The sequence below is a fragment of the Buceros rhinoceros genome, unplaced genomic scaffold, assembly GCF_000710305.1.
Source record: "Buceros rhinoceros silvestris isolate BGI_N320 unplaced genomic scaffold, ASM71030v1 scaffold9281, whole genome shotgun sequence".
In the NCBI taxonomy this organism is placed as follows: Eukaryota; Metazoa; Chordata; class Aves; order Bucerotiformes; family Bucerotidae; genus Buceros; species Buceros rhinoceros.
This window is the reverse complement of record NW_010393681.1, coordinates 17,110-42,989: the sequence shown is the minus strand read 5'-3', so window position 1 is coordinate 42,989 and position 25,880 is coordinate 17,110. Positions and strand designations below refer to the sequence as shown.

At 38.4% G+C, this 25,880-nt stretch overlaps 1 protein-coding gene across 1 annotated transcript in view; it reads left to right on the top strand.

The window, feature by feature from the left end:
- COL3A1 (collagen, type III, alpha 1) overlaps nt 1–25,880 on the top strand; it is a 51,918-nt gene that overhangs the window by 9,679 nt on the left and 16,359 nt on the right. Inside the window, exons 3-23 of the mRNA XM_010144949.1 lie at nt 8,453–8,658; nt 10,300–10,335; nt 10,924–11,040; nt 12,675–12,746; nt 16,314–16,379; nt 16,980–17,033; nt 17,247–17,300; nt 18,064–18,117; nt 18,271–18,324; nt 18,762–18,815; nt 19,284–19,328; nt 19,534–19,587; nt 20,615–20,659; nt 21,389–21,442; nt 21,924–22,022; nt 22,142–22,186; nt 22,309–22,407; nt 23,171–23,224; nt 23,363–23,470; nt 24,619–24,672; nt 24,774–24,872. Of these exons, the coding sequence (XP_010143251.1) occupies nt 8,453–8,658; nt 10,300–10,335; nt 10,924–11,040; nt 12,675–12,746; nt 16,314–16,379; nt 16,980–17,033; nt 17,247–17,300; nt 18,064–18,117; nt 18,271–18,324; nt 18,762–18,815; nt 19,284–19,328; nt 19,534–19,587; nt 20,615–20,659; nt 21,389–21,442; nt 21,924–22,022; nt 22,142–22,186; nt 22,309–22,407; nt 23,171–23,224; nt 23,363–23,470; nt 24,619–24,672; nt 24,774–24,872 (1,523 nt within the window). The remainder of the gene's footprint in view (nt 1–8,452; nt 8,659–10,299; nt 10,336–10,923; nt 11,041–12,674; nt 12,747–16,313; nt 16,380–16,979; nt 17,034–17,246; nt 17,301–18,063; nt 18,118–18,270; nt 18,325–18,761; nt 18,816–19,283; nt 19,329–19,533; nt 19,588–20,614; nt 20,660–21,388; nt 21,443–21,923; nt 22,023–22,141; nt 22,187–22,308; nt 22,408–23,170; nt 23,225–23,362; nt 23,471–24,618; nt 24,673–24,773; nt 24,873–25,880) is intronic.

The following is a 25,880-nucleotide window of genomic DNA, read 5'->3' as shown; positions in this document are numbered from 1 at the left end:
CCCCTCCCCCCCCCATCAGCCTTTGGGTTTTATCTTGAGGGAAATTTTAAAGTATCTGAATTAAATAGTTACAGCTCAGTGTTTTATACGAGATGCTATGTAGAGCGAGCTGTAACAGTTATCAGTTTCCAGGGGTTCCCTTTCACTTAGAAGTTCAGAAGCTGAATCTCGCTTTGATGATAATTTGGATTTGTCAGACTGTGTGCAGTCTGGGAAACCCGATGACTTCTCCAGTACGTCTTTATTCTTGACAGGACAGACCTTCTGCAAGAAGTGTAGCAAAGAACCCTCCAATGTTCCTAGTTCCTCCTGGTCCTAGCTAAAATCAGAAATGCAGAAGTATGTCTTTAAGTACATCTTGAAGGAGGTGATTTTTTTTTTTCTTTAAGGTTCTGGAAAAATGTTTTGCTGGATTATTGAAATTTTTTCTGTACAATTGATCCTAATAATGTTGAGCATTAAGCTATTGCTTTTCTTCAGAAATATGTTAAGCCAGCTTCTTTTGGCATAAAATTGGAAGTGTTCAAGTGTTCAAAACCAAGATTACCTTGACACTTGGACTCTGTAGAAGTGTCTGACTGCCCAAGAGTGGGCAGGATGTATATTTAAATAAACTAATAAATCCATAAAATCATCAGTAATCACATCAGACCTTGAATTTATGGCTTGGTTTAAGACACAAGTCTTTGTGCCATTTGGCATCACTCACTCTAAAGACAAGAAGCACATTAAAATCAAATTACTGCAGAGTAGTGAGAATTTATGCCAGCACTACAACTAAATAGCCACAAATAAAGTGATTGCAGCCTGCTGCTTATTTTTAGAGTGACACCAAATGGCACAAAAGGTGATGTGACAAAAAATATTGTAATGTAAGACAGAGGAGATGGGAAAATCTCATAGGCATTTTACCAATAATTGGAAGAGTGGCTGAAAAATTGTGCAATGGTTCCCTCTATAAAGCATTGAATTGAGATGAAATTTTTACTTCCTGTGTGTCCTGCTCTAATGCAAACTGTTGCCCTTATTAGAAGATTTGATCTGCTGGGCTCTGAGGACCTTCAGTTCTCACCAGGGTGCTTAGAAATGGATGTTCCTTAGGTCTGATCCAAAGGCCAATAAAATCAAGGGAGGTTCTGATCAGGCAGTGTTCTCCCTTAACTGAGAATGAACGATACATATTCTGCAGATTATAGCAAAAGAGGTCTATCTCTACTAAAAAGACAGAGTATAAATATAATTGTCTGAGTTACAGAGTCAGCCCATTGAGAGAGGACTTTGGAGGCAAAATCCCAGAATAACATCTCAGTACGGATGGTCTTTCAGGAATATCTTCCTCCCTTACAAAAATCGACTCAGATCTTGATGTTGTCAAGAAACAGCTAATAACCAAAGACATAAAACTATCTCTTGCATCTGTCAGATGTTTTTCTTAAAAAGACTTCCATAACTTCAGAAACAGGTATAACAACTCTGAGCAAACCCCAAAAAGAACCGAGGTGATATAGGGCAGCCTCCTCTATCCTGCCCTTTGTATGACTCAGTTTGAAATGACAGTTCTGCCAAAACCAACCCCCACCAACTAAACAAACAAAAACCCCTCCTTGCACTTTGTTTCCCTATTAGCAGTTTTGGAACAAGAAAACTCTTCTGCCATTGTTTTTCACACCGGACACCAGCTGAAGCCAGCGGAGCTGTTGTGTAACTGTATCACTAATGGGATATCGCTGGTCCCTGTTTCAAAGCAACGCGTCTGTGGTGGGGTGACCTTTAGAAGTTGCATGAAGAACATCATTCAAGGATGTCAACATGCACGCCTGAATAGAGCCATTTGTGAAACAGAAATATGGAGACAGAACAATGTGACAGATTCAGCCACTTTAGACCACATTACCTTTGAGAAGAACAATAGCCCTCTGAAGATGAAGCAGATGTTCTTCACATAAGTCACACTTTGAAAGATTAGGAAAAAAACCCCAACAATCTGCAAGGAAAACAGATGCATTTTGTCTTTTATTTGGTAGCAAATATTCCATAAGGATGCTTTTTAATCCTGATTTTTCTAGAATTTCTAAAAGCTGCAGAAAGTTTGCAGCATTTGGAGCTTATAAAGAAAAATGAAGGGAACAAGCAATGATTTGTTTAAAATGCAAATACTTGCTTCTACCAGTGCAGGCCTGTTTTTTTTTTCCATTTTGTAACCTGAAAGACAGATTGGGTGGATCTCAGAGCAAGGACGGTTTGGCTACATGGCTACATAATGATCCTTTGCCTGAGAATCCAGCCTCTCCTATACATCGCCAGTGAAACAGTGCATGTCTCCTTTCCTCCATACCACTGACAGACAAGTACAGTATTCTGATTAACCAGCATTCTTTCATGCCGCTTTCTCTTTCTTGCTCTGCATCTGAGTAAAGAGGAAAACATCTGGCACTGGCGCAGTGGCAGAACTCTTCAAACGCCAGCTTTTTTGGCAGACAAGCATCCCTAGAAATAAAAAAGCTTTGGTTTCAGTCTGAAAGCACAGGATGTAGCCGTCCTTTTTGGTGTGAAACTTGGGAAATCTGTGAACCATTCATTCATACTCCTTTTCCATTCCACCTGATAGTAATTCTCCCTCCTATGGGATGTGGAGCAGGGAAGGATTTTTAAGATGGACCCACTCTGATTTTTCACAGCCTGCATTTAAGTGTTTCATCGATTGAGGCTTCATTCCTGATACCCCCAATCACATGGTGAACAAGCCTTACAAAATATTACATCAGTACCATTAAATCTGAAATTGTCCTACTCGGTAGGTACGCCCAAGTTGTCCCTTATGTCTTCATGCACTGTGTGAAATGGATTCAATTAATTAGCTGGTTGTTTTAAGACAATTCCAGCTGAAAGAATGTCTGCAGGCCTTGCAGTTGAAAAAAAAAAAAAACCTTGTTAAAATATTTATATTTCCACCTCTTTAAACTATTTATATTTCCACCTCTTTTCCTGACTCCTGTGAAACAGACACTATTTCAGACTTTATGAATACTCAACACTTATCTGAAATGAGAAGATTCGGACAATCCAGGGTGTTCTGTCCCAGCGAGCCAAGTAGTTCATTACGAGAGTCGGTTTGTTTCCATTACTGATCACAGGATGGAATGAGTATGTTTGATTTTCTTATAAACATCATTGTAACAGCAGACAGGGAGCCCAAACTATTTGCTGTGAGGTAGACATGATGGCATTCTTTTCTGTTCAGTAAATGGAAAGCAGTGATCCTGCAGGTGCTGGGATGAATTCCTCCATCAGCTCCAGTGTAGGGGAGAACTAGAGCGTTTCCACTGAAAATTAACAACATCTTTCCTTTCTACTTTGTCCTTTAGTTGAACGATGCATTAAACAATGCTGGAATACACAATGAATAGATGTATTTACTATAGAGAAAATGTAAAAACACTTTCTGAAGTAGCCATCCTGCAGAGATGACCAAAACTAGGTCAGAGCAAAGCAGCACAGGCTTTGTACAGTTAAGTCCATAAAAAGCAACAGAAAGACCTTTCTTATCTTCAGCAGACTTCAGATCCCATCAAAGTTAGAGGCAAGGCCCCCTTCATCTCAGTGCTCTAGTCTTTACCAGATTCATTTTTAATAACAGCAGAAACTGTTTGCTTGATTGTTGTGTTTGTGACCAGATTCTCACAGATCAAAGCTCCTCGGTTGTCCTTCCCAAGCACTGAGTGGTTGCTGGAGGATCGTGAGTCACCTCTGTGTGGACTATTGCCCTTTCTGAGGCAGAACCAGACAAGTTCAAGATGTTCTTTAATTTCTAACCATTGAGTCACATCTCTGCAAATGGGATATGTGAGTCTGCTATGAATGCAATAGCTGGACATTTGTTTTGTCTGAAGTGGAAAAGCCTTTGGTTTTTTGAGGATACTCTTAGGAGATTTTTCCTTTTGCCATATAAATTGTGGTTAAGTCATGATTATGATGCTTGCACAAACGCAAAGCCAAAAGCAACTGCCAAACAGGTCAGCCTCTCAGGTCATAGCATTCAATAACAAATTCCCACTCATGTCACTAGAGCTGGGATTATGTCCCATATGACATCAGTCATCCTTCGCACCTACAGCAACCATATTTGTTGCCCCCGGGGAACACATTCAGGCTCTTCTACATACCACACTTACAGTTCCTTCGAGACTGAATGGTGATTTTCCTTTCACCTTTCCCTATTGGTCTGCTTACACACAGCTGCTAGGCTGCTTAGAAAATGGGAAATAATTCAAAACCAGGGTATGACAAAGATTGTGCTGCCTTTTTTTATCTTCTTCACTTTTTAGGCCAGCTGAGGGATATTTTACAGCAAAATCTTTTAAGATGTGAATATGCAGTAAACAGCAGAAATGCAAAGTTATTCGAGCTTTCAGATATTAAACTTTAACGTTCTGTACAAAGAATCAGTCTGACACCACTTCTGTGGCAGTTATCGCAACAGTTTGTTGGAGTCAAAGTGCTGTATAGCCACAGTTTTTAGGGCTTTGGGAAGAAGAAGATTTTGCATAGCCATAGGCAGATACTGTTGAGTTCTAATGTTTTGGTTTGTTTTTTTTTAAATCTGAGGCTAGTGCATATCTTTAGGAATCAATAAGAAAAGCTGGCTAAGGCAAGTATGTGAGACTGTTTTACCGCAAGTCTCGAAGTAGGCAAGTCAGCTTTTTTATAACCTTATTATTCCTATATGTTACTTGCCAGTGCTTTAGCACAAATCAGATTTCCAAAGGATTTTGGAACTAATGGTTAATCTTTATGAGCAATGCAAAATGCATTATGTCATAACATGCTGACACACAGATCTACATCTGAGCACAGAGGGGGTGTCTTGAACGGACTAAGTCTTCCCAGATGTAAGTTTCCTTTGGAAACCTATTTAGTACTTTCATTCTGCCAAAAGGCCTCAGTGGGTTTCATTGCAGCTCTCCGAGCTTATTTCTTAATTCATTTAACAATGTCCAGAATCTTAAAAGCAAATACGAATGTCATTATATCCATATGTCTTCAATTATTGCTGCTTTTCTTTCTGTTAAATGATGCCATCTACTGTAGAAAAACCGAATGACAACCCTGTAAAATTGCAGAGACATCTGCTTTATTTGCTTCTTACTGTAAAATTGTATCAGTTGTCATGGAAATTTTAAATTTCCATTGTTTTAACAGGGAAAAAGTGAGTATTCTCAGTGTGGAAACTTGGTCACTGAGAAAAGCCTCTGCTTCAGAAAAGAACAACTGTCTTGAGAACAGAATCTTTTCTAACTACCAATGCAAAAACATGGGAAAGATTGCCCTTTTCTGCTCCTCATTCAAGCTGTTCTCTTCACCATTAAGGCAGCAGGATCTGCTCTGGAAATAACAAAACAAATACATGAAAAATAGTCAAGATAAAAAAAAATGACATACGAAAATGCAAATCCTTGGATATGAATTTCCTAGTGAATAAGAACCTTAAACACATAGGTTTTTGTTTTTTTTTTAAAAAAAGTGGTTTTGCTACGGAAGTGTGTGTATACTATGCATTTTTTAAGATGTGTATGCAATTTCTGTAACTGTACCTGACGTGCGCACACAGTAACAGTATTACGTTCTTTTAGATATGTATCATGTTATTTTTAGTTAACAGTTATGTACAAACTATGCTTTTCCCTAAACTAAAGAAAAATCAGAATAGTCTGATAACAAGCTGTAACCTGCCCAGTAGGCTACTGATGGTATTCTGCCTGCCACAGCATACTGCTTTTGAGGTCTTCTTGTATACAGTGAATCGCTCGTACAGTGAGCAGCTCAGCTTTTGCCACCTTGTAATTCAGGTTTTATCACGAGTCATTAGAGAGACTAAAAGGAAGATTTCACTTCTCGTTTCTAAAATACATTTTGGTCTTCTTGTTTGTCAGGAAACCTTTGTCATTACTATTGTCAAGGCTGGTCAGTGCCTGCAGTGAGTGCTGGTTTGTTAAAGGAGGAAAATGTTTCTCACAGAAACAGTCAGCACCGCAATTAATTCAGGAGAGAATCAGTTTATTGACCTGGGATCCGCTGACATGATTCCATGGCGTGAGAGCTGGGAAACCAAGCAACTTTTTTAGAAACAAAATCTAGCTTGGCAGACTAAGGAAGGGTGCCCAGGGCCCCTTCAGAGGGAGTGGTCATTAGGCAGTGTCCTTTGAAGCAGCATCCTCTGGTGCTGTGACTCTGTGCCACGGAGGGTGTGAGGAAGGTGCTGTCCTGGAAATAAGCAGTTCTTCTCCACCTCTCTTGTGCAGGATCTGAAGTTTCTAGTGAGGTCCAAAAGTTGAAGATGCAAAGCGAAAAGAAAGAAATGAATTTCTGAGTGATAGAAAATCTCTGAGGGGGATCAGTTTTCACATGCTACTGGAATGTTTTAAATTTTAAGGATTTTTGTGTTGACAAAGGAAAGTAAAATACTGGCTCCCAGCTCAATATCAGGCAAAGAAAAAAATACTGGCTTAAAAATGTCTGAAAAGGATTTTTAAAGCTTTTTGTGTGTATTTGTTTTCTAATAAAGCTGGTAGTCAAAACCAACTCTTAACCATAAGCAGTGTCAGCCTTGACAAGCCAACATTTTCGTGTTTGCTGCTTTTATAACCGAAGTGCAGAAATAACATAAGCTGGTGTACACAGAAATTGGGAAAAGAGACCTCCTGTCTCAGGCAGTGCCCTGCACTGAGAACCTCACTCCGTTTCACCACAAAATGAGACAGGAGGTCTTGGTTCTATTCCCTGTCACCATTACAGAGCTTGTACAAGGAGGTGATGCATTTCATGGGTGACATAGAGGAAAATCTTAGGTTAATATGGACAAGCAAAAGCATCTGAGTGAGACTCTGGGAAGGGAGCAGACTCTGAAAACTTAAACTCAGTTGAGTACCTAGCAATAAAGAAGGCGAAGTGCTGAGGTACAAAAGGCAAGAGGATTCAGGGAAGACGGAAATAGAAGTTACGTATTATGGGAAAGATGAAACCAAACAGAGAGAAAAGGGACTGAAGCAGAAGTGTGAGAGGAAACGCATCCAAGTGTGTACCATGCCAAAGAGCAGGGGTATGGGTATGGGAACAGATACCCACAAACACAGAGAGAATGAAAAACAAAGAATGTAAAGAGAAAAAAAAGACCAGTGTCTTCCACATGGTAGTGGAAAAGAGAAAGATGTTGCATGCGAGAGAATAAAAAAGGACTGCATAACCAATAGGAATGGACTGCTCTAGAAGTTTGGACTCAGTCTCATACTACATAATTATGACCATTACAACAATTTGATGACATTCAGAATTTTCTGTCTGGAGCCAGTGGTAATTTTAATGTCAGAGCTTTAAATGACATCTTTTGGCTTATTTATTTTTCTTTTTTGAAGTATGATATGTAGTGAGTAACTTATTCTGATATTAAGATTTTAAGGATGATGTAGGTACACAGATAGCTCTTCCTCCAGGATTTTGTGTGTGTAAACTGAACCATCTTGAATCACTGGGAAAAATCTTATTCCATTATTTAAGACATTCATTGATACTTATCTTTGCAATCTGAGACTTCTGATAACTTCTACGAAACTTACAAGGAGTTTGTCTAACTTCGTAGTGTTATTTTCGTATTAGTTCCTTAAATGACTGGGCTTTGGGGATCTTGTTTCTCTCAGAAAATGCAAACCCAGAGTCCTTGAATGTTTGAAGCTGGTTTTCATCGGTCTCTTCAAATTCATTATCTACGACAAATCTGTTCAGTGGAATAGCAGTTGAAAGGAATTCACAAAGCCATGAATATTACAGATGTACAATGGGGTTTTTTTGTGTGAAAATACAGACACTTACAAAGTTCGAGCAGGCCGGATGACACATTAATTGCAAACCATTTGGGTAATTAATGTGAACATTCTTTTAGATCTACTTCATATGCTGATTTTCAAAAAAACACTTTGAAAATACTTGGTGCTGGCTATTAACGCAAGATGTTAGCGACAAGAGTTCACGCGGGACAGATGGCTTATTCCGCATCCATGTGTAAATGCTCATGTTGTCACATCAAGGCGAATGATACACTTGTTTGAGAGATTTGGCATGTTTCCTTCTTAGCTGCAGCAGAGAATTCAATTGCTAATTACACAGTAACTCAGTCTGACACTAAAATTACTCAAGACGGAAGATTATCGCAGATTTAATTGGGCTTTGGATCAGCTCCAGGAGGTTTCTATTGATGTCTATTTATAGAATCAGAGCAGACTCCACAATTAATGTAACCGATCCTCCCACTGTCTGAAGTATTTAGGCTTTTACTTCATAAGCGTTAACTGTATTACAGTAGAAAACAAAACAGACTATCCAACAGCTTCCATGTTATTCGTCCTTTATTGGGAAAACACATTTGAAATAATATTGAACACTATTTCATCTTTCTTTCCAGTCGCAGGATGTACCCATCTTGGGCAGGTTTATGCTGACAGGGATGTTTGGAAACCAGAGCCATGCCAAATCTGTGTGTGCGACTCAGGATTTGTTCTCTGTGATGACATCACGTGTGATGATCAGGAGCTGGACTGTCCCAACCCAGAGATTCCCTTTGGGGAGTGCTGTCCAGTTTGTCCACAAACAACACCCCAACCTACAAGAGTAAGTTCGTCCTCAATGTTTTTACTTTGGTGTTGACACCTTCTTGATCCACATCATAATTAGGATGGGCAAATTTTTCCAAATCTGTCAGAGAATTTTGCCAGTTCTGTGAGAGAATCAGTACCAGATCTGATACAATACTTTTTAGTCCTTTGAGCTATGTAACTGAAAGCGTGAAGTCCTTCAACCCAGCTTTACATAGGCAACAGGCATACATAAATAGTAGAGAGGGTCAGAGGGAACAATTAGCCATTATGTTTTTCGTTTTATAGAGAAGCATAGGAATAATGCAAACAGTTTGTTTCTTGACTATGTTCTCAATCTATATCCATGAATCTATTGCCAACGTAAAAGAACATTAGATACTTTTCACAGCATACTGCGAGTCCACATTTCTTATCAACTCAATACTACATCATCACAGAGTGAATTTCCTTTTGCAGAGTTATTGCTGACTTGGTGCTCTGTAACGAAAAGATGATTCGAACACTACATCCCTAATTTATCATCATCTTATTTATAGACACCAACATTATATAAACCAGTTGCAGCAACTTAACCTTGAATATTAGGGCATGCCAAATCCCCTGACTAAACTGCTTCAGTGAGTGAGCCAGCTATACTGAGCTCTAAGGTTATCTGAACATTTCACCCTTGTTTAATAACCATGAGATTCTGTTAAAGTGCACAGATTTCTGCAGACACATCGAAGATTCTTATCCGGAAGATAAGAGCATGAAAGAGATGTGTATACAGAACAGAAAAGGAGATGCATTTCTGCAGCTCTATAGTGTATCTGCTTAAATGTGAAATGTCATATACAAATAGGTCACCTAGTGTTAGTTGCACCATGCTAATGCAACTGTACTGCTTCCAGGATTACCCGAGCTACTTCACCGACCAGTTTTAAAGGTATAAATGAGTGGTATGTAGAAGCATGCTGGAGATTTAAAGCACAGCTCCCTCTATTATTGAGTCTAGAGAAAATTGTATTCAGTTCTGTGCTTCCTGATAATAAAGGACATGTAGACTACTTCCTCCAGCCCCTGTCTTTGATATATAAGAGTTTTGTCAGCTCACTGGAAGCTGTCCTGCTGACCTTGGATGGTGCATGGGTGAAAGATCCAAGATAGTTTCAGCCGATATTCTACCAGTAGCAGCTGAATACATAAAAACCGTTCTGAACTATTAATTCGGAATCCAGATAGTATTGTGTAACTGACTTACTAATTGAAAAACAAATAAACTTGAGGACTAGATGCGACAAATTAAAATTAGCTACATTTTCACACATAACGTGCTCGACCGAGAAGGATACAAGAAAACTGGCCGTTATGCAACTTTCCACAGTGGGCTTCTGTCCCCATTGTACTAAATGGTAAATCTCTACTGACTCCATTAGTGCCATGTTTTTGCCTACAGAAGAGGTCTGCCTTTATGGATGAACTATGAAAACGCAGGTGCATTCACCGAAAACACCACAGCTTTTAAATATACTGAATAAGAATGAATGGAATTCCTTTGATAAAATGATATTCCAGTGTTCGAATGTGTTTTCCTCTTGTTTATATATATATTCAGATTTTGATTTTGGTTTTTTTCTGTTCTTTCTTAATTTAATTACTTTTCCTTTTTTTCTAGGCTCCTGTAATTCCCCGAGGCCCCAAAGGAGACCCTGTAAGTGCAGCTTTTCTTTTTCTTCCCAAGAAAACTAACAAAATCAAGCACCGTTTCCTGTAGTGCTATATATCCCTTTCAAGCTGCTGAGATATCCAGTTTTCACTGATGTCTGCACTGTCTGTAGGACAGTGCCACATAGTTATTTTGAAGTAGCCCTTTATCTTCAACCAAACTCTCAAAAATTTAAACTGGAAAGACAGAGAGAGAGAGAAAGTTTAATCCAAGCTGTATTACACTTGTTCTTTTTTGGTATATTTCTTCCCATAGAAAACCAAAAAAATTTATGGACTTCACTAGCAGTATTATTTTTAGATTCAGGAATTTACCTGTTTAATATTTCTAATGTGTTCGATCAAATATCAGCTGCAATAAGGCTTGAGCAACTAGGAATTGTTTCCCTGTGTGAATTTTGTCTGTCTATGTCTTTCTTGAATGCTCAGTTGTGGCCTTAATTATGTTTAATAGAGGAAGTTTCCCACCACAATCACACTAACTTCGTTACGGATGGAAGGATTTGTCCCACGATGCCCTTGTACTTGGACACAAGTGCTGATGTGTGAATCTGTTCCGTTTGTGTCTTTGCAGGGTTCTCCTGGGGCTCCAGGCAGAAATGGTCCCCCTGGTCCTCCAGGACTCCCAGGAACTCCTGGAGCTCCCGGCCCACCTGGAGTCTGCCAGTCATGTCCCAGTATAAATGGAGGCGTAAGTCATCATTACGTTCATCTTGTATTCATTGCTCATAAGCATACAAAGCAACACTGCAGGCAACTATCCCTCGCACCTTCACACATACGCTGCTTTCAATGGCATCTGTCTCTCAGTTGTGCCTTTGAAAAACACAGCTGAGTGTTAGGTGGGGTTTGTTGCTGTTTTGGGGGGTTGGCAACAGAATTTGGCAGAAGTGCAATTAAATCTCTGACTTATCTTAGTTTTTTAAACTTCTGGAGCCAGAACCGATGATGGACTTACATAACTCAGAAATAATTTGACAAGAAAAAAAGTTTGCAGTAGGAAATCCGTCCCCTCAAGCTTAATGGTTAGGGAACTCTCTTACTTTTCTGTATTTTATCCAATGCATGTTTAATAAAGAAACATTTCCAAAAGACTAGACAGGTCCTCTGCTTGCAGGGAAGTGCCACATAAGTACTATTTGTCATGCTCCTGCTTTATTTCTGGCCCACTGAATCTTGAGTTCTCTTCTGAAGAGTTAGGCAGACTCAGCAAGAAAGTTACTTTTAACTAAACTTTCTGTGCAGTTGAATTTGTAAAGGGAGCTGAACCACAGCTAATGCTCTGTTAAGAGATGGTATTGCGTCCCATGGGGTCAAGCAAGCCTAGCCTTACAAGACGGGATTCATTTAGCACAAAACTGCATTAATGCCATATTATTCAACTAAGTTGGCTAATACTTGCATATTAAAATCAACATACCCCAACTAAGTGGTTTACATGTGAATTCTTTGAAAAACTGACTGTAGGATTTACAGTTTTCTTTTTTCTAAGCAGTGTTTTATATAGATGTATGTGTCAAAGATGCCATCTACTTTCAGAAAGGCCCACAGGACGTGTTTTCACTCCATGCCTTGGACTGAGCTTCCATCCCTATCAAGATAAATTGTCAAAAGCATTGAGGCTTGGCTGCTTAGGCTCAAAAGTGATGGTTGTATTTGAATTATTTGGAGTGACACAGTGGACAAAGTGAAGGGAGAAAGGGAAAGATGGAAAATGGTGTTAGGAAAAAAGTGTAGAAGTCATGCTTCTGATATGTGTATTTTCCCACACATGAGTAAAAATAATTACTTGTAATTCAGGGAAGGACAGACTTATATACGTGTAAGAGATTTTTTGCTACAAAATTCTCTGAAATGAGACATACATTAGTCACAAGTAAAAGACATTGGGAAAATAATAATATACTGTTGCATTATTTAGTGCAACAGTAAGTCCAACAGAAAAGAGACTGATGAAGAAAATGGGGCGAAAAGCTTCAAATGAGTCCAACAAGAATAAGAGGAGAGAGAATGGTAATCTTTCAGTTCAGCTGAGCCCCAGGTGTCAAGGTGAAAACTGGTTGTGCATAGTGCAGGGAGCTAATGTTAGCATGACCTCAAAAGAAAGATACCGGCTGGGCTCCTCTTACAGAGGATTTAATTATACGGCAGCTGTATGTCAGACAAGTGCTCCTCAATACATACAGATGAGTTATTGCCATACATTTGCCATACCAATGCAAGAAAAGACTTGTTTGATTTGTAGCAATGAGCAATGACCTTTTTTTTCCTCCCCTTTTTTCTTTTTTTTTTTTCCCTTTCTGTTTTTCTCTATTTCTTTTACAGAGTTTTTCTCCACAGTATGATTCCTATGATGTGAAGGCCGGTGGACCTGGTATCGTTTACCCACAGGCCATTGTAAGATGATATAGCCTTTTTTCTGCCCTTTCTGTTTTTTAAAAAAAAAAACAAATTTTCTGCTCGTAGATTATACCTTGGATGTGTATGTATCCTGATTTTAATTTAATGAGATAAGTTTTAATTTAATTGTTTCCTACAAGTGAAATGAGATGTAAGGCAGCACATTGCTTGTCAGTATCATTCTAGAAAGTAACTACAGATTATCTGGGGATTTTGCCTTTTCTCTCTCTATTTTCCTTTCCTTACCTTCTTTTTCCTAATCTCTCTCTGATTCACTTACTTATGCTACCTAAACACATGTAACCCTTTCCCCTTGCATACATTCCTCGTGTATCTACTTTGTTATACTTCTACCAATTGCTTCCCTCCTTTCCACCCCTTTTTTACCCCTTCAACTGTCCCTCATCTCCCTTTACTCAGCCAGCAGCATTCTGTCTTTACGTGGTATAATACTCCACACATGTTTACTTTTCCACAATTCAAGTTTGACTTGTAACAAGTGAGTAAACCCCTCTTATAATCTCTTTTTCATCCCAGAAGCAGTGAAAAGCTTTTCAATTTTTTTTTTTTTTTTTTTTTTTTTTTTTTTTTTTTTTTTTTTTTTTTTTTTTTTTTACAATGACCACTTTTTTACCCACAGCTATTCAGACTGTGTACTAAGGATGCCGTGTCTGCCCGCTAGGCCTGGGCCAAGCTTTTCACAGTTTTTTTAGTGAGATAAAGCATGGATTGCCTGAAGGAGTTGTGCATGATCTATGCTTCCCGTATAAAATAAGTTTGAATGTTGCATCTCAGGATTTTCCTTTTAGGCACTGGGATTTAGAGATAGCCACCACTGATGACATGGAGTGTTCTCGATTCAGGCAATCAGATCTACAGAGAATGTGGTGAATTGGCTGTTACATGAAATTGGTTGCTGCTTCATTAAGCATAATCATTTTCAGACCAACGGTGCAAAGCAAGGTTTGGGTATCACGTGTTGCAACATACCAAGGCAGTTCCAAGCAAATGTGTTATTTCTCAGGGTTCCACCAGATCATCTTGTGAAATAAATTTTACTAATCATGACAGCTGTTTTTCCTGAAATACAGTTCACTATACTTTCACCTCCATTTTAATCTGTTTATTTCTACCTCTTCATTTGCTAATATGATCATCCATGTACTGGTCTTCTTCAGCCATATTTTTGTATTTGTTGATTCACTTGTTCAGCTCATCACAGCTTTTGCTTATCATTATCATTCACATTTTGCTACTTGGTGTCTTAACATGGGATGTGCTGACAGATAACCGAAATAACTTTCTGTCAGCAATTATGGTTGCTTGTCTCTATTTTGGCTTTTTTCCCTTGAAGTGCTTGGTGACTTTTCATGCTCTGACCCCTGGACTTGAGTCAAAAAACCCCAACCCAACCCAACCCAACCCAACCCAACCCAAACCAAACAAACCCAGGACTTAATTGAGCACCCTAGAATATCTTCAGCCAGGATTGTCTGTATGTCTATATGTCATGTGGTCTCTTATATTGCATCATGCCATACACGACTGCAAAGAAAGCAACAGAGAAATTCCAGGCAGATATAACTGAAATCACTAGAACTAAATAATCTTTGTCATTGACATTACACAGATTAACATAGATGACATAGATTGTTTATTAATTTATAATTTAATTTATCAATTTTCAACGTAAACACGTGTTTGAATAAATATACAAATTGAAATAATTTGGAAGACTAATAAAATTAAAAATGCCAGCTATAGCACCAACATTTGTCCATGAGTGGTTACCATGCCTGGTATTTCCTCAGTCACAAATCTCTGCATTACTGTCTTCCCAGTGGCTTTCCACTGCCTGTAGACCTGTTTTGTACTTTACATCACAGTTTCTCTTTACTTGCTCGTGTAACCTCCATGCACTCTCTTTGTCTCTTTCCACCAGTGCACATATTCTAACTAAAATATGTCCATTTGTTCACAGCCTGGAGATGCTGGCGGCAAGCAAACATCATACCTAACTATCCATTTATCTCCTCAGTGTGCACCTTGAAAAAGACAATGTCTTGTTTGTTTGTATCTGTTTGTATCTGTTTGTTCCTTGCAATGGATGAGTTGATGGCTCCAATTCATGTTGAATCCAGATGAGTTCTAACAGTTAACAGCAAGGCACTGCTCATTGTATTCACACAGTGAAGGCACCTCGATTTACCCAGACACTAACTGCTCTGCCACCTGGTGTACTTCTTGTCCTAGAAGATAGCAAGTATTCCAACGATTCTCTTTTTTAAGACAAAAGACGATCTGTGAACTAATGTTAACTATATCTGTGAACTATATCTGTAGTGTAGTAGTATACTATACTACATATACTAGCATACTATAGCAATACAATTAACTTTGTATTATGACAATGAGGTTCATGTAACATCTGTAACCCATGACCTGTTCTGACACAAAATGACAATATCCCATGAAACAAGCTACATGCAATAGTAAGCCATGGAGTATACTGTCAGCACTGCAATTCTCATGTAATTTGTATGCTGAAGTTGTTTTGGCTGTAACAAACCCATGAAGAGTTTAATTTAGCAATAACATTTTTTAAAGAACCACATATGGCTGCAGTAAAGCACTGTGCAAATTTCAAATGCTTTCTGGTTTGCAGTACCAAATGCTTTTGTGGCTGTTGCCACTCTTGTTCAGAGTTTTCCTGGTAATATCTCACTCCCTTTCCACAATTTAAATTAAGAAACGGTGTTACTGATCTGAGATAAACCAGATGTATATTGAGGTTTCATCTTCCGAGTCCTTTGGTTAGTCCAAATATCATTTATATCTTATGGATTAGTACTGTTAAAGTTCAGAAGAGTTTTCATTGGTGAAAATGCTTGCCTGACTGACAATAACAAAAATATGTCCTTAACTCAGTACACCTGTAAGTCCTAAGAAGTCTCGGGCAATAAATGGAGTTTCTCACACAAAGTTCTTCTAATGGGTTGTATGTGTATATGTAATACAGCTCCTGAATGCAGGTGAGAAATTTTAAAATTCGTTTTAGAAAGCAAAATCTGGCATCTATAGAGTAGCAAGCAAATTTATTAGCACACTTTGATTTCACCACTAACAAAGCTCAGTTGCGTGGCAGAGAAGCTGAAGCTCATTTACTCTGTTTAACCCATTAAGAGTTCCAGTTATCTGTTCTTCCAGTTCAGGTAGCTGAAAAGCTATCTGTGAGCATCCATTTGGGGGTCTAGAGAAGAGTAATATTGACTCAAAAGGAAAAGTTACAAGTTTGAAAATGTTGTGTGGAGTACGCTACCTAAGGCTGCAACGAGAAACCCAGTGAGGCCTTCTCTGAAGGGACTGTAGCTACTCGACAATGTACTTAGCAATGTGTGTAAACACTGCTGCTCCTTTTTACTTCACCAAGTGAATTTGACCACAGATTTTTCTACATACTAATACGACAAAATTTATTTCACAGTTTTTGGTGACTATTGCAACTACATTACTCTATAGCTATATTACATTAATGTAATGACTGTTTTTTAATCCACACTTTAGAGTGGCTTTCCAGGACCCCCTGGTCCCAGTGGTCCCCCTGGCCCACCTGGTCAAGCAGGTCCTCCTGTAAGTAAAATTCATCTTTTTGTAATCATCTCTCATTCTTTTACACTAGCCGCTCCTTTACTCGGTCAGAAAGGTTAGGTACATTTTCAACTGATAAATCTAGATATTGTGCTGCAGAATGTTATGGATCGATGTCATCTTCTGTCAGCTGGGCTGTACTATCTATGTACCACCAAGACTGAGGGCTGAGGGCTAGGCATTGTGCATGTTTTCCCCTGAGCTTTCTGCAATATTGTGGGGTATCAGCTAAGGTTGTCCTAAGACATACCGCTGCCTATCATCCTCTATTAACATTCCCAAATATTTATTCACACAAAAATTTAACAGGACGTAAAGGAAAGTGAGAATCCTAACACACATTCTGTGAACACACAAAGGGGCTGAGTTTTTTGATGTACGTTTCCTTTTAGAGGAATAGGTTTAATTCTTTCTTCATGGAGGCATATTCTGTTTGCTTGTCCTCATTTCACCTTCAGTCATTTGTTGACAGTTCTGACTCCTGTTTTCCTTGCAATTTTGAGACAATTATGAATTTCAGTAGCACCATGGAATAATGCATGGAATTGTTCACATCTTAACTGGAGTTTTTCTGCATTTTAGGGCTCTGCTGGATACCAAGGTTCCCCTGGAGAACCAGGACAACCTGGCCCTCCTGTATGTATACATTACCTATCACTGTATATGTTAAAGGCATGATCTTACAAGCATGAATATGTGTCATCACTGGAGTGGATTGATAATTTTATAGATCATGTGTTTACTATCATGTCATATGTGCAAGAATTTTATGACAACTAAAGCATTTTAATTTGAAAGAGACTTAAGGGGTTTTTTTTAGTGTATTTAATATTAATTATTTTTCTACAGGGACCTCCAGGCCCTGTTGGAATGATAGGCCCAGTTGGTCCACCAGGAAAAGATGTAAGTTCACTATTATTTATCCAGTAATTAATAAATGGGAAGAAAGAACATTTATTAAATGGTAAGACAGCAGGGCATTTAAGAATTGCATTTAAGAATCTTTAACATCCCTCTATTTCTCAATTTGACAACATGACTGAAAGACAGTAGACTGGGTTTATATTAGGTATAAATGTCCATTCCAAAAACAGTTTCAAATTAGCAGGCAATGTGATTGACACAATTTGAAAAAAAAAAAAACAACAGAAAAACGCACAAAAAAAAAAAAAACCAAAACACCTAAGCATGAAATATGTTATTTTGATCTGGTGCAAAATAAATTAGCAGTTATGAAGAAAATCAGACAGTAGTGGTAGTTACCTGCTCCCTTAAAATCTTGTTTTGTGAGTTAAGGCTGTTAAAACCATCTTTTGTGTCACAGCTGGGAGTTCTGAATAGGTATAGTGCAAGGCGAGAGAAGTAGCTAGTATTTTCTCCATCTTGTGTTTCACCATGAAAAAAGTTTTCTGTGAACATTTGTTCCTAAAGGATGGCTGGAAATAAATTAGATGTTAACCAAAATCTTGTTAAAAATTGAGTTTATAAATTCTGGCAACTGTTTCTCAGGAGGCAGTTATAGAGTGAACCGTCACCCTGCTATAATTTTCCCCGCTGTCTTTGGTGTAAGTTTCACCTGCTTCATCTTCATCTACTAGGGCTGGTTCTTTGCCAGTAACTGAAGCAATAGCAAAATAGTAAAAATAAAATTATTTTCTTTCCATAGGGAGAACCAGGAAGACCAGGAAGAAATGGAGACCGTGGAATCCCTGGATTACCGGTATGGAAAAGTCCCCAATAACAACGACCTTCTAATCAAAAGTTTTGTTTTCTCATTTTAAGTTATTCAAGTGAACATGACAAACTACGAAGATTGGTTTGTGCTCTTCATACAGTATGTGATTTATTAATCTTTCTATATTTGTGTATTTAGGGTCACAAGGGACACCCTGGGATGCCTGGGATGCCTGGGTTGAAAGGTCAACGAGTAAGTATTGAGTATATCGAGTATAGCTGAGTCTGTAACTCTACTTGAATTATGGTGGTGCACTGTTGCGCGCTTTCAGTCATCAGTTCCCAGCTAAAGAGAGTGAATCATAGAATTAAAGACCAATTTCTGGAGAATGTAATCTGACCTTCCATCACAAAGACTGTTGAATTTTACCTAGTTACCTAGAGCTCTGCCCCAAATGCTGGGCTGAAGCATGCTTTCCAGAGAAGCACCCACTCAACTAACGGCCATGGAGAGATGGAAGATTCAGACTTTTCTTTCAAAAAGTGCTCCAAGAGCTGATAGCACTCATTATTAAAAATATGCCCTTTTATATGAGTTTGTCTCAAAACGTACTATTTTGCCAAGAGGAATCAAGTTTTCCGGAATTCAAAAGGAATACTATTCACAGATATGGTTTTCCTTTCTTATAGGGCTTTGATGGAAAAGATGGTGCCAGAGGTGAAAGCGGTGCTCCTGGTCCAAAGGTACAAAACTACAGTGTCATCTTTATAATAGGTAGAATAATACCCTCCATCACTTGTTCACATGTTTCACAATTACAAAAATCCATTGTGAAATACATGTAAGAAACTCCTTGAATATCTCCATGAAAAGAATGAGGGTCATTTCAAAGGGGTTAGACTTTCTGAACCAGAAAGATAATGAAGATAAGCTTCCAAAGTGAAAGGATGTCCGGATCATCTGACTTTATTGCATAATATTAAAGCACTAAGTCTTCCTGATTTTTATCTTCCTGTTTAATTATTTTGTACTGGCACTTTTTTAGACTTCTCAGACCTCACAGACCTCAGCTCATGCTGAAGACACTCAGCACTATGCAGACAGGTGCAAGGGACAGGGCTGTCTCATTTCTATGTCTCTTCCCCTTGAATAAACCAAAACCTGTTCTCATCAATGTTCGTTGTGTCATTGCTGTTGTCTTTCCATAACAGGGTGAAACTGGTCTTCCTGGAGCAAATGGAGCACCAGGCCAACCGGTAAATACGTCCATCCTGTAGTATTTAAATGGAAGTGCCCCGATCCAGCGCTGGCACCTTCTGGTTAAATGTTACCCCTCTTTCTTTTAACTTTAATTACCCCACCACACGCATTGAACAAGATATGCAAATAAAAACAATGTCTTTTTGCTCAGTCATATAATTTTGGAAGCCATTTAACGACTTGTTTTCTTGTGTTTTGTAGGGACCAAGAGGTCCAGCCGGTGAAAGAGGAAGACCTGGAAATCCTGGAGGCCCGGTAAGTAATTGCAGCTGTTGTTCTTACCCAGAAGCAGCACAGAGTTTTTTTCAGTATGTTGAGACTTTCCCAGTTCATAGATTTACCTTAAAACAGTGGAAATGCCAAGGATTAGAAAACTATATAGCACCTGTAAAATGATACATGCAACCTCCTCAGTCCCCAATTAAATACATAACACTTCTAACTCACAATGTGTTCACCATCTTATTTTCTATGGCCTTTTTTTAAAAAAAAAAAAAAAAAAAAAAAAAAAAAAAAAAAAAAAAAAAAAAAAGAACAGTTTACACATTAAGGGAGAATTCAGTGTTTCAGCATAAGCTCAGGTTCAGCCAAGAGGAATAGGGAGGAGTGGAAAAAACAGCAACAGCAGAAGGCAGAGAGGAAAAAATGCCATCTCAGAAGTAACTTGCAGGAAAAAGATAAAATTAAACTTTGACTGAGATTAGGGAGTACGTTCTTTGCTCTGAAGCAAGTCGCAGTTCACGGCATCCAACACAGTCAACAAAGCAGAGCTGAAGTACAATAACCAGCAATTTGTTCAGACAAACACTACGTTTCCCGAGCAGCAGACCTGGTCTAACATGTCTACAAGACAGGCAATGAGGTTTAAATCGTACCACTGCTTGTTAGGCTTTTGGAGTGAAATTCTAGTCTTTTATGTGAATTGGAACTGTTACTTTGAAATGTACATCTATTGCAATCTTAGTTATGTAACCTTAAGAACTGTCCACACAGATGATGCTTTGTGATTGTTACTTCCTTAAGAAATGTAATGAAAGCACATTTTTGCATTTTGTTGTCTCATCATTACGGTACAAGTCACATAAAATGCTACATGTTACTTCAGAAAACATTTAGTTAATTCTTATTTTAGAATTTCACAGTTGAGGAACCCTTGGGTCTTGGTCAGCTGAGTGGGAACATAGACGCACAAAAAGACAGTCTGCGAGTCATGGATGTTAAAGCACTTGAGTTCTGCGTCCAGGGTATTGCTCTGCACTCAACACCCCTCTTCTTTCTGCAGGGTGCCCATGGAAAAGATGGATCTCCAGGAGCAGCAGGCGCACCAGTAAGATGACTTACGGATGTCTGACTTTTAAGTATTTATGTTGCTCAAGTCTAGATACTTCCAGCTGATGTTCTGCAGTGCCAGTAAACCTGAGACTGGGGGTGCACTGGTTTAAGAATGAGCATTTAATTTAATTAAATTTCATAACTGTGTCTGTTAAGATACTTGATGCGTAGTGTGTAATAGCAGAGCTTTAACACGCTTAATCAGAAAACGCAAAAATCCAAAACCAGGTTATTCTCAGGGAACATATAGATGGATAGAATTGTTGTTCTTTACGCAGATAAAATTTTGAATGGTCTTAGCAAACACATTATTTAGCTATCTGAGCTAGGCAAATTTTTCTTTCCCATACACCTAAAAACCTGAGTATGTCCACTTGTATGTGTAACAGCTAGACTGGCTTTTTTTTGCTCCTACATCTTTTTTACGATTGGAAAAAAAGTTGAATATTTTTTATAATTTAATCCCTTTAATGATATGTTTCATATTTTTAAAATTTACAACACAGAAATTTAGCCAAACATGTAAAAGTCAGGGTAACAAAGATGTAGGTGTGATATTTTAGGACTAGCTGAACTTCATCTTCTACAGCATGATTTATATTTGCCATTTTGCCAGGTGTTTCCCTACTCAGAGAAAATCCCATAATCAGACATTTTTTTAACTTCAGATTAATTCCATATGGCTTTTACCTTTTGAATTACTGGGTTTTCTTTCTCTTTAAAGGGTCCCCCGGGTCCCCCTGGAACTGCAGGATTTCCAGGCTCTCCAGGTTTTAAGGTATTCAGCTAAAGATGCAGACTATATAGGGTTTGGTCCTTTCTCTAGCCAGCCAGCTTATGTCACTATGAGTCCTCCTTTTTCTGGTGGCTAGCACACCGCTTGCGAGCCTAGGACTGATGTGTTTTCTTAAGCAGCATGAGGCAAACCCTGTCCTCACCACCTTCACCAACACGCACTCCAAAACTCCGTTAAGTGGTGAACCCAATGCTTTATGTCGCACTATGGGAGGGGCTCAAGTGTCCTTCCCACAGCTAGAGGAGCTGTGCAGCTTGTGCTGGCTGCAGTGCATGGGTACCTTGTGCCTCAGTACCCGGGTTGCTGTGCTGATTTGGCTCTTGAACTCAGGTGATGGCAATGGTAAACTTCCCAAATCATGCAAAGATGTCACAGTGAAGGAAGAAACCGTGAACGTAATACTGATTCCCCTGGAGACAAGACTAAAATGCATTCATTTCCTCTGTTTACTGTTTTTCCATAGGGTGAAGCTGGTCCTCCTGGTCCTGCTGGTTCTAGTGGTAGTCCTGGAGAGAGAGGAGAACCTGGTCCTCAGGGTAATGCTGGGCCACCTGGACCTCAGGTACGTTAATACCACATGGGAATTAAGAAGAGTTGTGCCACCTGTTCTTCACAAAACCCTGCATGTCCCTCGGTTTAGTCTTAAGTTAATAGTTTATTTATACACTTGGTTTTTTTCAGGGCCCTCCTGGAAGAGCTGGAAGCCCTGGCAGCAAGGGTGAAATGGTGGGTGCTTTTCATATCACTGTCTTTTGCTGCACTGTGTCGGTGAAGGTCATTGTTTGAACTGAGCAGAGTCCAACAGTTATGTGCTTTCTTCACCCCCATCTGCTGTTCACTCTCTACAGGGACCTTCTGGTATTCCCGGAGCTCCTGGTCTGCCAGGAGGCCGTGGTCTTCCTGGTCCTCCAGGTGCAAGCGGAAACCCTGGAGCAAAAGGCAGTCCGGTGAGTCACTAACATTCATTACACTGGGTGTACAAACAGATATGATGGAAGTCATTCCAATACCATTTAAAAAACCCATTGAATTTGTCCCATTCACTTTAGATGGTCTAATCAATTATTTTACAATAAAAATAGACAATTATATTTATAGATATATATTTATCTCCCACACATTTATCTATTGTTATATATAGAAATTATACATCAATACTATAATAATATTTACTTGTTTTTCTAAATTATTTATCAATTCAGAAGAACTCAATAAAAATTTGCTTGTCTAAAATGGCTACATTAGACAAAATCTGTTGTTTAAAAATCCTTATTTAATCTGTTTAAATTCCCATGGGCTGAGTCCAAGTCCACCACACCTAGTGAGTTGTACCTACTCATACTGTCATTCACCCCAACAGACTCTTTCCTGACAGCTTTGCACCACACAGTTCCTTCTCACAGAAAATACTCAGGGACTTCAAACAAAAGTCTTAGTGATGCCTGGAATAGTTCAGAAACAGGCATAATATTTTACTGGGTGGTGTTTAAGATTGTATCTCTTCTTTCCTTTTGTGGATTTTTAATGAGCCCCATGCATTCCACATCCAGGTTCAACCAGTGCATGCCAATTCCTTTGCAGAATGTAAAATAATAAAAATGAGTCAATAATTTGAAAGGTACTGTATTCTTAGTATTTTAGTACATATAGTAGCCCTAGAGCCATACCTTGTTGCAACCCATAATTTTAATGGGAATTTCTCCTGTTTAGGGAGAACCTGGTAAGAATGGAGCAAAAGGAGACCCAGGACCAAAAGGCGACCGTGTAAGTGATTTGCAACTGTGTTCAGAGACTTCTTGCAAAGAAGTCTGAAACCTGAATCATTCCTCATACGAAACCTGGAGTTTCTTTGTGGAGACTTCTAACTTCACTGGTGGGCTTTTCTTTTTTTGTTTTTGCCAGGGTGAAAATGGCACACCAGGTGCTCCTGGGCCTCCTGGTGAGGAAGGCAAAAGAGGTGCAAATGGTGAACCCGGCCAGAATGGCGTACCTGGTACACCTGGAGAAAGGGTAAGCTGCCATAGATAACCATGTGCCCGAGGTACATTTTGAGTTAACACAGAGACAGCAAAATCTGGTGATCAAAATACTCTGAGAAGAAATTCCGGTCCATATCTGCTCTCAGCAAATTCCAGATGTGAAACCAGGTTACAAAACTAGGGAGAACTTTTATTTGGTTCCTTATCTGAATTGTAGCACGTGGATCTATCTCAATCTGACACCAATTAATTCATTTATTTTTTTAATAATTTGAAGTAGAAGTGATCTTATATACCTGGAAATTGTATTGGAAGATTTGTGCTGAAAAGCACCCATAAACTGTGAGAACCACACAGCGGGGGGAGGGAAGAAAAATACAAATTTCAAAATTACTTCTCAGTTAACAAAAATGTAGAATCAAAAATGTCAGCTCTGGAATGTGATAGTAAATTCTTCTACACTGACTATATGTATTTACGTCAACATCTTGATTGTCAATAGGTCTTCAATGTCAATTATGTCGATAACAATGATATTGGCAGGTTGTCTTCTATAAGATCTTTGCTGACAGCAAGTTTTTTTGGCTAGTAGATTCAATAACTTTACAAAGAGCATTCTCACAAAGGAATTCCTGAACTGATTTGCCCAACAAAATAAACAGCATCCTTACAAGCTTTAGATTTCTGTTCCCATCTGAACCTAATTTAATAACTGATTGCAGTATTATGTGGAAACCAAAGATGCACAATCAACAAATTAATAATATTAAATATATAAATGGGCCGCAAATTAAATTTTACATTTCGTGTAAGTTATGAAGATAGTACTAAATATAAATACTGAAACAATGCAATAGGGCTCTTTTCAGTATTGAATAATAAGAAAATAATTGTTCAAGGCTGAATGTATTGGTTTGGGTTTTTTATACGAATTTAGAAAATGTATAAATAAAGTAACTAATGCAGGATCAGTTAAAAGTAATGGAGGACAGAAGGATTATATTAAAGGGAAAACAATTCTGTAGATTTTCTTGCTACAGGGAGATGTCATTCGATCCATTTCTTTCACTAATTTTCCTAATAGTATGTCCAATGGTAAATAGTTCAGGAAAAAAACCCCAATTGCCGTTACCTAAGTCATATTGCATATGATCCATATTTTGTCTTTTTATTTGGCAGGGCTCCCCTGGTTTCCGTGGCTTACCGGGTAGCAATGGACTTCCAGGTGAAAAGGTATAAATCGTCATCTAGAAAAGACTGCCAAATAAACGTGAATTTGAACAGACAATTTCAGATTCAATATGATGCTGATTTCCTCAACATCTCTTTTTCAGGGTCCTGCAGGTGAACGCGGTAGCCCAGGTCCTCCTGGCCCCAGTGGACCCGCAGGAGAACGTGGACAGGATGGAGGCCCAGGTCTTCCTGGAATGAGAGTAAGACGGGACATCTCCAAGAAAATGACATAAACTCTAATAGAGTGGCCTCATCTGAGCTGATACAATAAAGGAGTCCAATTAGAAACCATTTTTATTAATTCCTTTGAGTGCATATACTCATAGCGCAATAAATAGCCATGCAGAGACATAGGACATTCAGACAACGTGTCAAAAGTAAATGAGGAAGCTTAGACGAAGCTGAACATGGTCCTCAGTTCTCAAAGTATGCCAGGCACTACCATACGATATGGCCTTAATGTGAATTGGCATTGGGTGATTTACTGTATTATCTAGTCACATTTTAGCACATTTTATAATTTATTATAAGATGCATTACGATTAGTATATTTAATGGGTTATTGTATTTAAATATTTTTATTTAAATAGACTTAAATTTTACCCTTGAAAATTTAATTATACTTAAGTATATTGAAATATATAAATTAACGTGTTATATTTATGGCTTATTTGCAATTAAAGAAAAAGAGCTGTTGGACAGATTTTTATAGTACATATTTTTATAGTTTTCGGAGATAACCTACTGATAACATTCTGTTGGATATGCTAAGAATCAGCAGCTGCTAACTACAAATACACTGAAATTCAAAAGTCAGCCTAACTGCAGGCTTCTGGGAGCTAAAAAAGATTTTATTGGAAATGAAAATGAACGATTTAAACTATTACAAAAATAATATTAAAAATATAAACCAAGTTAACTAGCATATGTTATAAATTGTGTAGCTTTAAAATAGAGGTACATACTCAAAATTGGTTTATTCCTTGATTTTTTCACCATCTGAAATTAGTGTTCTTCTCAAATAATGAAAGAATATGATTTCTGTTCTTGTTGATTAATGTCCAATGCCTTGATTATATACAATGACTCTCAGAGAATGTGATAAACTCCTAAAAAATAATTCGTTACCTTTCTCTTTTTTTTTTTTTTTTTTCCTTAATTGGATGGGGGAAATGGAAGGGGTTTTAAATTTTTTTAAAAGAAAAAAA